The 15,875-nt window shown below is 39.4% G+C and overlaps 1 protein-coding gene across 4 annotated transcripts in view; it reads left to right on the forward strand.

Moving 5' to 3' along the window:
* Positions 1–1,725: 1,725 nt before the first annotated feature.
* The window catches only part of BMF (Bcl2 modifying factor), a 37,427-nt gene continuing 23,277 nt past the window's right edge, over positions 1,726–15,875 (forward strand). The window contains exons 1-3 of one of the 4 annotated variants that reach the window (XM_087722910.1): positions 1,726–1,996; positions 13,288–13,608; positions 15,660–15,761. In XM_087722910.1, coding sequence (XP_087579036.1) covers positions 13,293–13,608; positions 15,660–15,761 — 418 coding nt within the window. In that variant the 5' untranslated portion in view covers positions 1,726–1,996; positions 13,288–13,292. Of the gene's footprint in view, positions 1,997–13,287; positions 13,609–15,597; positions 15,762–15,875 lie in introns of all 4 variants that reach the window. The other 3 variants (XM_087722906.1, XM_014061133.2, XM_087722894.1) reach the window with 3 other exon arrangements.

The following is a 15,875-nucleotide window of genomic DNA, read 5'->3' on the forward strand; positions in this document are numbered from 1 at the left end:
AGTTTCCCTTTATTTATTTATCAGCACAAATAAAACACAAATATAACAAAGGCAACAGTAAAAATATTGGGTTTCTGTCGTGATGGACTCTTGTGACGAGCCGATAGACAGATGATGGAAGCAGTTAGCTTCCTCCCATAATTGGGGCTTACCAGGGGTTGTGACACTAAATATATATATATAGTAGTATATACATTAATAGACAATATATATGTTATAACCCCAATAAGTAAAGATTAGTAGGTGGGAATTTAGGACTAGATAATGTAATTGTGTTAATAACATTAATAATATGTTAAAGTATATTGTGAATTTAAAATAGTAAGGAATAGAAATTATTGGGAGTTGGAACTATATTCCTGGGATTGATTAAATATTGTTAATAATTGGCTTTATTAGCAACCCTACACATTCGGGACATTGAAGTTATGGTGAAATAATGGGTAATTTTTAAAACTATTAAATGATATTATTTAGCAAGGGATAATAAATATAGGGCAAAAAGAAATGCTATTTATGTTTAAACGAACTGTTGGAAGAAATGTCCTTCTGGGTTCAGTTCCAAGTTGGGGGGTGGGGGAAGACACTGAAAACATGGAGGCTGCTTGGAAAGATGGTTTAATGGTGGACAGGATCACACGGCTTGAACTCCTGAACAGAAAAGGGGGATCACATGCTTTAAGATGTTGAGTGAAGAAAAAGAGAGAGACAGATGCTGAAAGACCCTGGTTTTATGTCCTCTCTGGGCTTTGAACCTGAGCTTGTATTCTGATTGGTTGTCAGACTTCCATGGGGCCATGCAGGGGCAACTCTGTAGTCCCAAACTTGAGTCCAAGTTTGGTTAAGCATTGCTTCTTTCCAGGTGCCCTGTGGTGAGATGGGTAAAGGGCTAATATTATTATGCCTTAATCCCATCACTATGGAGCTGAAGGGGGGAGATCTTTGTTATGTAGAATAAACTGGCTCAATAAACTGGCCTTTTAATGACCCATTGACAAAGGTGGGGGTATTAAGAGTGAGTCTGTTTCCTGCCTAAAAACATGTTTCTCCATTTCTTATCCAGGGAAATATAATATTCTGCGTTTTCAATATTTCCCAGGCTATTTCATTTTTCTAGGAGATGAGTGGGTTTTAACTTCCTACAGAACTATTAGAAAAATGATAAAGGATTATGGAAAGAGACCAATATTGTTGAAGTTGGAAGATTTGAAGTATACATATTTATTTATTTGTATTACTATTGCTTAAGTGGCTTAAAAAAGACTTGACCCAGTCAATGTACTGTCCATAAAATATAAATGTTTATATTGGAGGAAAATTTTATCTTAAAAAAATTGCTTCTCTGCAAGTCTGGACTTGCCCTGCCTTCGATTGATTGTGAGGTTTGGCTTTGGGCTGAATGCCAGGACAACAAATAGGCACGGTTAAATATAAAATCTTTTGCTTCAGGTCTCCCAACTAATTCTCGCCCTCTTAGCGCCACGATTTGGGGGAAGGGGGCGGTTGCCCCGTCTAGAGGCAGCGGCTTTTGGAAACGGCTCTGCTACAGCTCCAGCCTTTGGCTCGCTGTGAACCGAGATCACGAGCCGGACTCGACAAAATTATCCACGTTGTGACAGCCCCGAGCTGGGAACGTGCGCGCCTGCCGCTTCCCATTGGCTAGACCCCCTCCCTGACGTCACGGCGGGGAGGAGTGTCTTTCATCAGCTGTGCGGGGTAATGCCAGGAAGCGAGTGTCTTTTTGGAAACAATACCGTGTGGTGCTAAGCGACGGCGCCTCAGGTTGCAAGCCCGGGGACTTTCCGGCTCCCGCTCTTTCCGCTGGCGGCTCTTGTTGGCGCTTCAGCAGCAAGTAGTAGACCTGATGAAAGGCGGGATCCGTTTCGGAGATCGCCGCTTTGAATAAGCGACCAGGACTCCTGGATCTTGTCTCCGGGGTACGATCGTAAGCTTCTGCAGCTGTTCTGCCCGGGCAGAGGCGTAGTGGGGGCAACAGGTCAGTATTTGGGGAGTAGCGGGGAGGAGGCTGGCAGGGCAGGACTTGAGTGACAACTCCGTTATTTGTATTTATAAGTTCTGTTATTTATAAGTTCTAAATCACAACGTGCTCCTTGGGATTTGGATTTCCTTAGCGAGCTAGTCGAGAGTCCCTCGAGAGCCTTCGTTAGAGATGCAGGCATCGCATCGGCGGATTCTTCTACTTGATAAGTTCTGGGGGTCCCCTTGCGCAGTTAAGGAAGTTACATTGAAGCAAGGGGCTTCTCCCCCCCCCCCAAGTCGGTTAAATGATCTTCCCCCACATGTGGCTTTCTCTGCGTGAGTCAGGTTTAAAGTTGCACAGGCTAGCATTATACAAAATATTCATCGAAAGATACACTATATTGCCAAAAGTATTCGCTCACAACTGAGTCTGATTAAGTGGATAGGTGAACGAATACTTTTGGCAATATAGTGTATATTTGTATATATTTTCCCCCTTGCACTCTCACATGAGATATGACTGCTTTGTATATCTTGCAGTTAACTTTCCAAGACATAACTTAGTCCTCACTTGGCTTAAGTAAAAAGTGGGGGGAGGGGTGTGTCATTGCTACCTGGCTTCCAATACTGCTTGATAGGCAGGACCTGAAGAATGGAAACTTCTTCTCTTTCATTTTTGTTTGCTGGCCATTAAAGTTGTCGAAGATATAAGGACAACAAACTAGTAGGACCACTGCATCTGAAATTTGTGCCAATGGTTTGTGATAGTTTTAGATATACAGAAAAAATGGGATGCAAACAAAGATCATTTGTTATCTAGCGAAATAGTTGTTCGGATACCAAGACTATAACCATCTTAAATAGTTCCCACATAATCATTAAGGAATGCAAATTTGTGTTCTGCAAAATAGAAAAGAGACACTTGGTTTTGCGGAACTGGCCACCAAGGTGCTATACTTGATGTTTTAATTCTTAAAAGACTCAATTTATTTCTTGCACCATGGATGCAGTAAGGCCTTGCTATTTGTGGACTCATTTGGATAAAATATGAGTATCTGGTTTTTTTCCCCTCGTTCCTTTTCACTGTAAGAATTTGGTTTGACCTCTTCCTGGGCTGATATAATGCATTTCAACCTTAAAGATTCTTTATGAGTCATTTAAGCACCGATTGAGTGATTTAAGCGCTGGGCAGAAGGCAAAAGGAAGAGCTAAAGAAATCATGAAACCAACTTGTCACTTTGTTTTGGCTAACTGGCATGCACGTGTGTTATGTCCTCCCCCACCCTCTTCCTTGTTCTTCCATTCCTGAAGAAAGGCAAGTGGTTGTATATTGATTTTTTCCCCCTGAGAGAATGCTAGAGGTAATGGAAGAATGCCTGCATTGTATGGTTCCTCAACAGGTGTTTCCAAGTGGAAAGAACGGCAGAATTGGTTTCATTCTTTCCCATTCGGGGTTGTGAAGTTGGTTGCTGAATTGATTTCCTTCTTTCCAAAGAGCATGATGGTTATTTATTATGCTTCTATAGCATTTCAGGAAATATAAAACTGCTTGCTTGGGACTTTCAGGGGATTCCAGTCCAGGTGCTCAGATGTGCTGAATGGTATCAATATAATTGCATCGTGTGCACTTAAATCCCCAGGATGTTGCCTTTGGATACCAGTGTATTCGTGGATACTTTTCTTGCTGCCACCTGCCCCACTCTTATTATTAAATATTATTATAATTCTAAACATCTAGAATAATTTTTATTTCTCAAGAGTGCCCTTGCATTTCACATTGGCATTGTTGGAAAACAAAAATAATAGATTTATAGTGTGAGAAGGAACTGCATAATCCTTGCCCTTGTGCTCAGAAGATATTTATAATTTGCGCTCCTTTCAAGGATCTTGGATTGGCCCCATAACTGCAAAATAGTGTTTGAGTGCACACATCACATTAAAGCAAATGATGTGGGTTTGCTTTTGGCTCAGTGTATAGTGCAAATACAACTATTGCCACTTATGAAATTTGCCACTTATGAAAAAAATGAAAGTTTTTGCTTTAAGAACCCTTACAACACTGGGTTTATTCCATAAACCATGACTAAATGAATCATGATTTATTGTGATCTGTGAACCTAGCCTAAAAGAAAGTGATGAGTTCCCAAGCTCCAATTCTGTTTTTTCCATACTGCTAACTGTTCAGAACCTCACAGACTCAAGGACTCTTTATTTCAAAGTGAGCCCCACTGAACACAAAAGGACTTACACATAGGACTGTATAGTAAGTGAATATTGTTCATAACATACTTACAAACATAGGATCTGTGTTGAGGGACCTTTCTCTCTCTAGGTTATACATTAAAGACCCTAACTATGGTGATAGATATTATGAATACTTATTGGATAGCAGTCTTAATTATGCATGCAAGATTATTAGTATGTTTAATCTAGAGAACAGGATGTGGTGGCTCAGTGGTTAAGATGTTGAGATTGTCAATCAGAAAGGTCGGCAGTTTGGCGGTTTGAATCCCTAGTGCTGCATAACGGAGTGAGCTCCTGTTACTTGTCTCAGCTTCTGCCAACCTAGCTGATTGAAAGCATGTAAAAATGCAAGTAGAAAAATAGGAACCATCTTTGGTGGGAAGGTAACAGCACTCCATGCACTTTTGGCATTTAGTCATGCCCGTCACATGACCACAGAGACGTCTTTGGACAGTGCTGGATCTTCGGCTTTGAAATGAAGATGAGCACCACCCCCTAAGTCAGGAACAACTAGCACATATGTGCGAGGAGAACCTTTACCTTTACCCAGCCTACAGAAGAGGCAGTTGTAGAGAGATATGATCGGTGTCTTCAAGTATCACAACAGTTATTATATAGAAAATGGGGGAGAGTTATTCAAAATCCTATTCCATATGATGGAAAAAAAGATAATGGGTTGAAATTAGAAGGAAGTCAATGTCATCTGGACATTAGGGTAAAAACAGCCCTAAAAGTAGGAGCACAGTGCCTTGGGTGGTGGTGGACTCTTCCATATTTAAACAGACTGGATGTTGTAGAAATGGACTTTTACCCTAGACATGAGATTGGACTAGAACATTGTTCTACCCTTTCATGTTGATGTTTCATTTCTGCAATCCTTTCTTCCATTTACAGCCTACAGCAGATACATAAATGGAGTAAAATGAAATCATTAAAAAAAGTTAAGTCATTTGGGAGTTGTTTATTCCAAGGCAGAATAAAAGAAATACAGTGGAAATGGTGCATGGCATGGCAAACGTAAATTGGATTTCATTCTGCTCAAACATGAGATTGCTCAGTGAAGGTGAGATCAAAAGAACTTCTTTACAGAATGAAACGGAGCAAGCTGAAATTGAATCCAGACAATCCAGAGATACCATTGGCAAGAAGAACGCTGGACTCTGGAATGGTGATGTTTTGGATGGGACTGCACTCCCCAAGAAGAAATGGGTTTACAATTTTAGAGTGGTTCTTGACCACCAGCTGTCATTGGATTTGCAGCTGGCAGCTGCAATGAGCAGCGCTTTGCACAGTTATGGCTAGGGTGCAGCTGGGATCGTCCCTTAGCCAGTGGAATTTAGTGACAGTAATTTGCACCTTGGTTACAACTTTTCTAATTTATGTGGGCCTTCCCTTGTTAAGCATCCAGAGAGTGCAGTTGGCGCAAAATGAAACATCCAGCTTCTGGTCGGCTATGCAATATAGGAATCCTGTGATGTTTGGACTAAAAAATCTGCACTGGTTGCTAAATGTGTCCCAGGCACAATGGAAGATGGTCGCACTGACCTTTAAATCCCTAAACTGCTTAATGGTAGATTATCTGGGGCATTGCGTCTCCTGCTGCAAACCATTCGGGTTACTCAGATTGGCAGGAGAGGCCCTTCTCAAGTACCCCATTGTCACGGTTCATCTTTGTGGGAAAGAACCACCTTCTCTATGGCTCCAAAGCAAGCTTAGGAAGAATTCCCTAAGGAGCCATGTTTGGCTCCAGATCTTTCAATATTTATCAATTATTTTATTGATTGCTTTTCATTTTGGTTTGGGTTTTATTTGTATTATTTTTAATCTTTAATATTCTGTATTTTTGCTTGTTGATAAGTCACTAGAGTAATTAGAAAACTGAATATGCATTTAGTAATATTAAAAAATGAAGGTGGAAAGCTAATTATTTTCCAATGCCATAGAACAATTTTCTATCCCTGTTTTCAGCCTTTATTCTGTTTCTTCCAAAGTTCCTTGTTACCAACCACTCCTTCAGCATTGTTCAACTTACAACGGCATTGAAAACAGAGATTTGTGATCAGTCCTCAAAGTTTTAAGCTTTGTAGTGTTCCCATGGTCACATGATCATGATTCGGACTCTAGGTAAGTAGTGCACATTTATGATGGTTAGAGAGGACCAGTTCATGTGATTGCCATTTGTGATCTTCACAACCATCCGTCAATAAGCAAAGTCAATGGGAAAGTTCACAAATTATGGTGAAGTGACATCACACTTAACCTGTGGTGACTCGCTTAACAATCACAGCCAGAAGTGACAAACTAATATAACGCATCATAACCCACCAGCTCACAAGAAATCAGACCATGAGGTCTCAGTAACAACAATCAATCAAACAATCTGAACTCAGAAATATGTGAACAAACAACACTAATTTACATCATACAGATGGTACTTAAAATCAAAGACCATGTCCCAATAACAACAGCCAGTCCAAAATCAGACCAAGACTCAGAAGTAGCTTGAACAAACAACATCCACACTAATTTGCATCACATAAAAAGACATTTAAAGGCCAGTGTTGTGACAGACAAACACAATTCAAAGTGCACTGATGATGTCTCCTCAAATGGTCACGAAACGTTTGTGACCAAATTGCTAAGCTCGGAACTCAGAACAGCCTATCAACCCAAACTACTAATATTCAAATACATTTCAACTGTTATTATTGTTTAGAAAATTGAAGAAAAACGATAATGGCAACAACCATCTACCAACAGAGAAGACTGATCCTTGAAATAATTTTGTTGTGTGTGTTTTGTACCTGACTTTAGGCTTATTTTTGTTCCCTGGCAGTGAAACAAGAAAAATTTTATAATCTATGGCACTTATTACTAATGTAGAATAAAATTGTTTACAGTTAAATAAACTTAGAATTGCAATACAGTATATAAAATTGTCATTTCCTGGCCTTTAACTATGTGGGCTTTAGTGGACTACAACTGAAATTAAGACCAAGTCTTTTGATCTCGTGAAGGTTAAGGTTAGAGTTTAGATTTATTATTTTAAATTTCAAATACTTTTATGTACAGATATTCAAAACGGGACAAGAGTTATAGCCCAGTTCTGTATGTGCAAACTCAAAAAAAAATCCCTTAGATTTCAGGAAAACATGCTACTCCTTATATTGTTAGATCTTATCAGTAATTGCAGGTTAGATTATACAAACCACAGCACAATAAATTATCCAAATAATGAATTTTACTTTTTTTAGATCTGGAGAATTCTTGTGTGTTTTCTGTGTATTTAAATTAAGCTAACATTGAGAGAATCACGAAAGACTAATTGTTGGCCTCAAACCATGAAAGACTAATTGTTGGAAGATTATTTTTTTATTATTTTTATTTTTATTTCTTTTATATTGTGCTTTTATATCCTTGTAAGCCTCCTTGAATCGCCATGTGCGAATAGGCGGCAATATAAATTTTCTAAATAAATAAATAAAATAAATAAAAATCAATGCACTGCCTGTTATAATCTATAACCTAAATGTGCATCAGTAAACACTTCTGGTTTTAATAGGCCAAGCATTTTGAGAGCTTATAAAAATGAAACAAGGCTCCGTAGATGTATTTTTTTATTTATTTATTGGAAGGAGGGCAGTTTTTAGGCACAGTATATACTTTTAACAAAGAAGACAAAATACAATATTTGGAGTTGGGATTTCAGGAAAAGAGTTGTCTGTTTTGCAAGATCTTGGTGCATTTTGGTGTAGTTGACTTGTTCAGGGCTTTTTCCTCTCTTCCTTGGTATTATCCTTTCTAGTTTGTTACCACCTGCTAACACACCTCCACATTGCTTTCACTCAAAAGGTGTTGAACCTTGTCAACTAATTTGAAGATGGCACTACAATGTTATCATCACACAGTATATGCAATAATCTCTAATGTCCCCAAGCTATATGTCAGAATAGTGTAGTCAAGGAGTTCCCAAGGCTTTCCAAGAAACTGTATGCAATAGTCTAAGCCTTCCGATAACACTTTCTCTGCCCATAAAATAGCCTCAGGACCACACCAATCTTCCTATGGCTTCTTTCTTACCCTTACCCCTTTTTTTCTATTTTTGTCTGATGGATGCTACTTGGGCAGTTCCACTTACAGGATCACCCTGGCAAGTTAGGCTAACCAAATTCCCTGCCCTGATTCCCAAGAGCTCCTGCCTGAGGCCAGAGGAAACAGCACACTTTCCCTTTCTTATCTATCCCAGCGGTTTCAGTTGCTAGAGCACATTGCCAGATGTTCTCAAGAAACACTCATTTTGCAAAGCGCATCCTTTTTTGTGCAGCATGTCCTGTTATGAAAGACACTTTTTTTTTTTACCCTGGTTCTGCTTGCCAGACTTTCTTTATATAAGCTCTTGAGAATGCATAATATGATCTCAGAGCTAAGCTCAATTATAGTGATTTACATGGGTATTTCTATGCAGTGTTCTTGGTATAGTACGATGTGGAAGAGGTTTGCTGTTGGCTTCCATGGGGATGTTCTTTTTTTCACTTCCCACTCTAGCCAGGCGTTGGATGAGAAAAATAAATCCACGCCACCCCATGCCATCTTTTGAGGTGCACATTTAATCCTCTTTGCCAAGGGATATTTATATGGTGGTTACTGTGATTGCACATGGAGTTACGTAGTTTTACGTGCTCTGTTGTGGGCAGGCTGGTTGTTGATTCAAGAGCCTTCTTTTAAAAACATTTTGTTTTTCTTTAAACGTAACTCAATAGGAGAGAAATTGCCTGTACCTTGCATGGATGTCATTAAAATTGTACATTCAGTGAAGACATGGCCATGGTGTGGCATTTGTTCGAAGTTATTAATTTTGTTAGAGATTTTCTGAACGACTGCATTCTTCATTATTATCAGTATAATCTGTTATCTAGATGCTAGATAACTGAGTTTATATACTGTTTTGTTTTTTAATTAAAATTTTAGATCTTATGCTTAGATTTAGTACATTTGTTACATATCTAAAAAAAGTTCTGCAAAAATATTTTTGCACCTGCATTGACTAAGCCGATTCTGAAGTCAAGTCACTCCTATTGTTCGTTAGTCAACCTGATTGAGCGGATTTGCTGACCAAGGTTTTTGTCTTACTATAAAGTGAGATTGCACAACGTGAACTTCCAAAATCCAGTTAATGAGAAAATTAATCACCAACCCAGAAATTATAAACCACTTCCTTCTCCACTTGGTCTTGGGTCTGGCCACTGACACTGTTCACATTCAACATAAATGTGGCTTCAAAGATTGGGCAATACCAAAGAATGGTTGGTGAATATGATAGAACTTGCTGAAGCAGCCAAATTGACTTGTAGATCTTGTCTTTTTTTCTAATCAAACATTTATTGCTGACTGAAAATGCCTTAGAGACATTTTGTGTAAAACAGAAAAAAAATGAACTTATGATCTGTGGCTTGGACAACTAGATAGGATAAGTTGTAGAAAGAAAAGAGTTGTGTTATAACTTTAGAGAAAGATGTAAACCTGCAATTGTATTTATAACTGCTGTAAGAAAAATAAAAATAAAACACTTCTTTATATCTTTTTCCTTTCTTTTCTATTTTTCCTCTATCCTTTTGCCTTTGAGCTTTCTCTTTTATTTCTTCCTTTTTCTTTGTTTGATTTTACTCTATTTTAGTTTGTGTTATTCTTACTCATTTAAACTCTCAATAAGCATATTTTAAAAAAAACACCAAAAGTATGTCTTGAAGAACCAAACGTTGGCTGGGCACAACAGCAAAAGCAAACAAAAACAAATCAAGTGATGGAATAGCATTATATGTGAAGTAGGTATTTAAACAGCCCTTGAATGAACTGAATGGTCCTTTGTGTTTTCTTAAGAAATAGCCATCCCTCTTTATTTTACAGCCTAGAGTTGTTGCTGTTGTTTCAAACAATACTACAGTATTTTAATACTGCAGTGTTGGTATCAGGTCTGGGCTGCCAAAATCCAGGTGACCGCTACAGAGCAGCATTGACAAACTAGTTTTTACTATCTCTTTGCTACCATCTACTGCCATCCGGATTTTGTCAGCCCAGATTAAATAGCTACTAAGGTAATAAAGGTAGTCCTCAACTTATGACCACAATTGAGCCCAAAATTTCTGTTGCTTAGAGAGAGAGTTGTTAAATGAGTTTTGCCCCATTTTACAATCTTTCTTGCCACAGTTGTTAAATGAATCACTGCAGTTTTTCAGTTAGTAACACACTTTGTTAAGTGAATCTGGCTTCCCCCTAGACCAGCAAAGCTGTCTGGGGAATTCTGGGAGTTGAAGTGCAGACATCTTCAAGTTGCCAAGGTTGAGAAACACTGCCCTAGACTTTGCTTGGAAAGTTGCCAAAGGTGACCATGTCATCCTAGGATACTGCGACCGTCATAAACATGAACCAAACATTCAGATTTTGATCACATGAACATGGGGATGCTGCAATGGATGCGGCAAGCATGAAAAACACTCATAGGTGACTTTTTCTCAGTGGTCATTGTAACTTTGAATGGTCACTAAATGAATTGTTGTAAGGTGAGAACCACCTGTAATGGCTTTAAAATGAATTTTTGAAAACAGCCTGAAAACAGCTATTTGAAAATAGCTCTGAGTTTGGTAAGAAATGGATTCTTCCATTTCTTTTAACTTTGTCAACCACCAGGGAGGGTAGTTTATTCTCAAAGCCAGTAGTAAGATATTTTATAAGGGAAAAAAAATAAGTACTCCAACAAGAGCAACGGAATGTTGCAATCTGCTGTTCACTTTTCCTGTTAAGTGAGACATTTGTTAAGTGAGTTTGCCCCATTTTACAACCTTTCTTGCCACAGTTGTTAAGTCAATCACTGCAGTTGATAAGTTAGCAAACTCGGTTGTTAAGTGAATCTGGCTTTCTCGTTGACTTCACTTGTCGGGAGGTTGCAAAAGGTGGTCCCGTGACCTTGGGACACAGCGAAGGTCATAAATACGAATCAGTTGCCAAGCATCTGAATTTTGATCACGGGGATGCTACGATGGTGGTGTGAAAAATGACCCTAAGTCACTTTTTCAGTGCCGTTGTGACTTTGAATGGCCACTAAATGAATTGTTGAAAGTTGAGGACTACCTGTATATCTTTTCAGTACGTAAACAAACACCATTTCATGTCTATGTAGTGATATATGTGAATAAATATAAATAGGTAATACAATATGGCATTAAGGGGTGTCCAAAGCAGCTTGATTTCCTCAGTCTTCTGACCCCCAATTGATTCTTGAGGCTCATAAATCAATTAAAGTGAAATTCCAGAGCAGAGTCAGGTAATTGAAGAAAATTGCAGAGCAGGCCACCCTGCAGATAGATACCTCCTCTTCTCCTTCCTCTGGCAGCATCTTCTGGCTCTGAACTCTGCGCTGTGTCCTTTATCTTTCTAGAGAATAGTCAAGTGCCAGCAAACAGCACTGTAATGCTTGCCAACAATGCTTTTTCCCCCCCTCCCTTTTCTTTATCTGCTAGAAATGGAGCCGTTTTATCCTTTCTCTATGATTTGTTGTTTTCAAAATATTTTTTCTTCTTTTTGGCTCTTGTTCCTTTTTATGCCCATTATTAATGTTAAAATCTCATGCCCAAAACCTTTTTGCCTGCTATGGGTGTTGCCACTTGGTGCAATAGCCTTGTGTTTACATAAATTCATAGAGATAACTGTAACCCTAACATTGGGGTAGGGGTGGGTGGGAGATAACATAGCTGAAACAAGCAGATGGAATTGACTGTTGCACAAAACATATTGGCAAGGAAGAACATTTTGGTGGGCAAAAAAGGAAACAAGATTTTTCCTTTCCTAAAGGCAATTTAAAATTACTTTTTTTGTGGAAGACATTAAAACGGCGTGACGTTTCTTCAATTGTCATTAGGGGCGATGATTGCCTTTTGCTGTAAAAGAATCATCAGGAATCAGGCAGCATATAAATTTAATAAATTATTATAGTTCATTGCATAGTCAGGCAGATGTTTAAATTATGGATTTGGCATTTTTAATCCATCTGTCAAGTCCTTTCTGAGAACCTGGAATAGGAAGATGGTGTTTGATGGTGTTAAAGGAAGAGTCAGGATGTAAGCTGTTCCAAATCAAGCTACCTTTTGCAACTTGACAGAGATTATGGTGTTCAGCCTCATTTTGGGGCTATTACTCTTGGGGGTTTGCTTTCTTTTGCTACAATTGTTCTACTTTTATTTGCAGGTCTTTATGCTTTGGGACTTTCTGCAGTTCTTTTCTATTTTGTTATCTCCAGGTATTGCCATGCCCAGTATCCAGATTTTTTTGTCTTTCTTATCAACAATTGCTATGTATGAGGTATAGTGGTGCAGATGTTTATCTGTTTGAATTCAAAGTCCCAAAGCACTTCAGTTCTTCACTTTCTATGTTTTGTCTATTTTATGGTCTTGCTTGGAGGCAAAAGGTATTTCTTGCAGATAGTCCAATCAGGGGTGGGTTCCTTTACCAGTTAATACCAGTTCGCTGCGCATGCACTTCGCTTTTTTGCATCAAAATGGCAAAAACCAGCCGTACTTGGATGTATTTCCTAGTAAACTGGAGAGGCACACTCAGCCCCAGGTTCCATTGGCTCTACGATTTCGATGAACAAACTTGATTAATGTTTTCAGATACTGTACGTTAAGAATTCTCAAAACTGCAGAGAATTTAAAATAATATTTTTTGAGAGCGGAATGCTTGTGTAAAGTATTGATGTGGTTTATTGCATTCTAAAATAATTTTCCTGGAAGCTATTTTTTTTTCTTTCAACTTTCTTCATAGGGCTGACCAGACGGTAAACAGTCTGAACCTTAAATGGCATTTTGTTTCCCATTTGCTTCCAACATTTTGTTTGAAAGAAGAAGAGAGAACTCGGTCAGAGGGCCTCTTTCACTAACCAGCTAACTTTTCCCCCCAGGCAGCATTCAGAAATAGCTTTGTGTGACAAATATAAGGCATGCATGTTTTTGCCTCTGCTATTCAATTATCTAGTGTTGTAATATTCTTATTATTCTTATTACATATTTTCAGGTGAAATGGATCCCCCTGTTTACCTGGAAGATGATTTTTCCCATTTGGATGGGTTAGATGACGATGTGTTCCACTCTGATGACTGTGAACTGGTCAGTCAGTCCAGCAAGATGGCCTTTCGTGGCATTTTCACCCAAAGCAAATCTTACAACTGCCTCCTGGGCAGGTTCCAGCTCTTCCCACTTACACATTGTTGTGGCCCCGGCAGCAGGCATGCCAAACAACAGGACAAGGCAACACAAACCCTCAATGCATCCTCTTCCAGCCAGGATATCATGTTACCTTGTGGAGTCACTGAAGAGCCTCAGAGACTCTTTTATGGTAAGAATCATCAGCTGTTACCGGCTTCTTTGTCTACAGTGAAAAAAGGCAGTGAGCCACAGATATAACCTGTTCCCTTTTTTTAATGAACCGTGCTGTTCTTGAGCAAGGCAGCAATTGCCTCTGCTGTTGCGTCAGATAGTTATCTCAGAACCTTTGGCCTGGCTTTACATGAAACAGGTAGAGGGAAGTCCTGCTTCATCTTCAGAGTATTTTATTTAGAGCAAGACAGGGCAGCCAGCACCTCAAAACCTATGTGACTCTGTGCTCTCTCATCTTTGGCCACCAACATTTGGCAGCAATGAAACCCTCCCTTGAATTTTGGGGTCAAAAGTCACTTGGAAACAGCCTTCATAATATGCAGAACTGGGCTAGTTATCCAAAAAGAGTTAGTGTTATCAAAAAAAGAAATATTTATTTATTTATTTATTTATACGATTTATAGGCCGCCCAATCCCGGAGGACTCTGGGCGGCTTACAACGAAGAAAAAAAGAAATAGTAAAAAAAATAAAAATAAAAAGCAGGTTAAAATCAACACACATACATTCGTTTTGATCGGGGCTGGACCTCAACAATGCGGTCAACAGCCCCAGGCCAGAATAGCCAGGTTTTAACGGCTTTTCTGAAGGCCATGAGAGTGGGCAAAGTCCGGATTTCTGGGGGTAGCTCATTCCAAAGGGTCGGAGCAGCCACAGAGAAGGCCCTCCTCCGGGGAGCCGCCAGCCAACATTGTCTGGCTGACGGCATCTGAAGGAGGCCCACCCTGTGGGATCTCACCGGCCGTTGGGAGGAATGTGGCAGTAGGCGGTCTCGCAGGTATGCTGGCCCTAAGCCATGTAGGGCTTTAAAGGTAATAACCAACACCTTGAATTGCATCCGGAGACCAATAGGTAGCCAGTGCAGCTCGCAGAGGATAGGTGTAACATGGGTGTACCTAGGTACACCCAATATCGCTCGCGCGGCTGCATTCTGGACTAGATGATAAATGAAAAATATATTAATAATCTGCTTCTAAAATGCAAAATTAATAAATGAATTGCCATCACTTGACATTTCTAGCACTAGCACTAGCACTAGCACTTAGACTTATATACCGCTTCACAGTGCTTTACAGCCCTCTCTAAGCTGTTTACAAAGTCAGCATATTGCCCACAACAATCTGGGCCCTCATTTTACCCACCTGGGAAGAATGGAAGGCTGAGTCAACCTTGGGTCAGTGAGGATGAACTGCTGGCAGTCGGCAGTCAGCAGAATTAGCCTGAAATATTGCATTCTAATAACTGTGCCACCACGATTCTAGGATGTGTTTATATAGACTCTTTGTTCCTTATAAACCAATAGTGCAAGCTCCAATAATAATTTAGAAGAAAAGTGATCTAAGTTGTCCTCTCAAATTAATTGGTAACTAACTGCAACTCAAATTTAATTCATATGAGGGAGTCAGTGTGTTATTTTGAATTGGATCCTGACATAAAGATCACTGCTAAATTTGAGTAGTCACTTCCTCTTAGTCCAACCTTCCTCACAGACTTGTGAAGATAAAATGAGGGGAGCACCATCTTTAGTTCCCAATAGAAAAGTGGGGTATAGATGCAATAATAACACTAAATAAAATGTTGATTAAAACCATCTTAGTTACCATGGGTATAATAATCCAAATTTGAGTTCAATTATATTGTTTAAACGAACCAGCTTGGTGTAATGTCTAAGGTGCCAGGAGCCTATGTGTTCTAATCTTGACTTAGGCACAAAGTCACCTGGCTGACTTTGGGCCAGTCACTCTCTTTCAGCCCTAGGAATCAGGCAATGGTAAAACCCAGTTCTGAATTGGCTAAGAAACTGAAGGGCCTAATCCAGGCAGTCAATGCTAACTCAACGGCGCAACAATAACAAAAAAAACAATTGTCTATTGTTATGCTATTGATGTCAAAAAAAAGATCTTATACCATATTGTGATATAAACATCTTTTTTGTATGATATTTGGCAGGAAATGCTGGATACCGTTTACATGTCCAACCAATCGGTTTCACATTGAATCCCCATCTCCAGGAGGAACCTCAGGAAAGTCTGCAGGAATTGCGTACCGAAGTTCAGATTGCACGGAAGTTACAGTGCATTGCAGATCAGTTCCACAGGCTTCATCTACAGAGGGTAGGCAGCTTGAAGAGCAAGTAAAGTAGGGGTAGCAGTAAGGCATTGGAGAAAGGATTTATGAATATATTGAATAGTCAAGTAGTGTAACTTCTGTGCCATCACTTCCAATAT

Source organism: Thamnophis sirtalis, unplaced genomic scaffold (assembly GCF_051295495.1).
Source record: "Thamnophis sirtalis isolate CommonGarterSnake01/CBP01778 unplaced genomic scaffold, rThaSir2_p1.2 scaffold_1, whole genome shotgun sequence".
Lineage (NCBI taxonomy): Eukaryota > Metazoa > Chordata > Lepidosauria > Squamata > Natricidae > Thamnophis > Thamnophis sirtalis.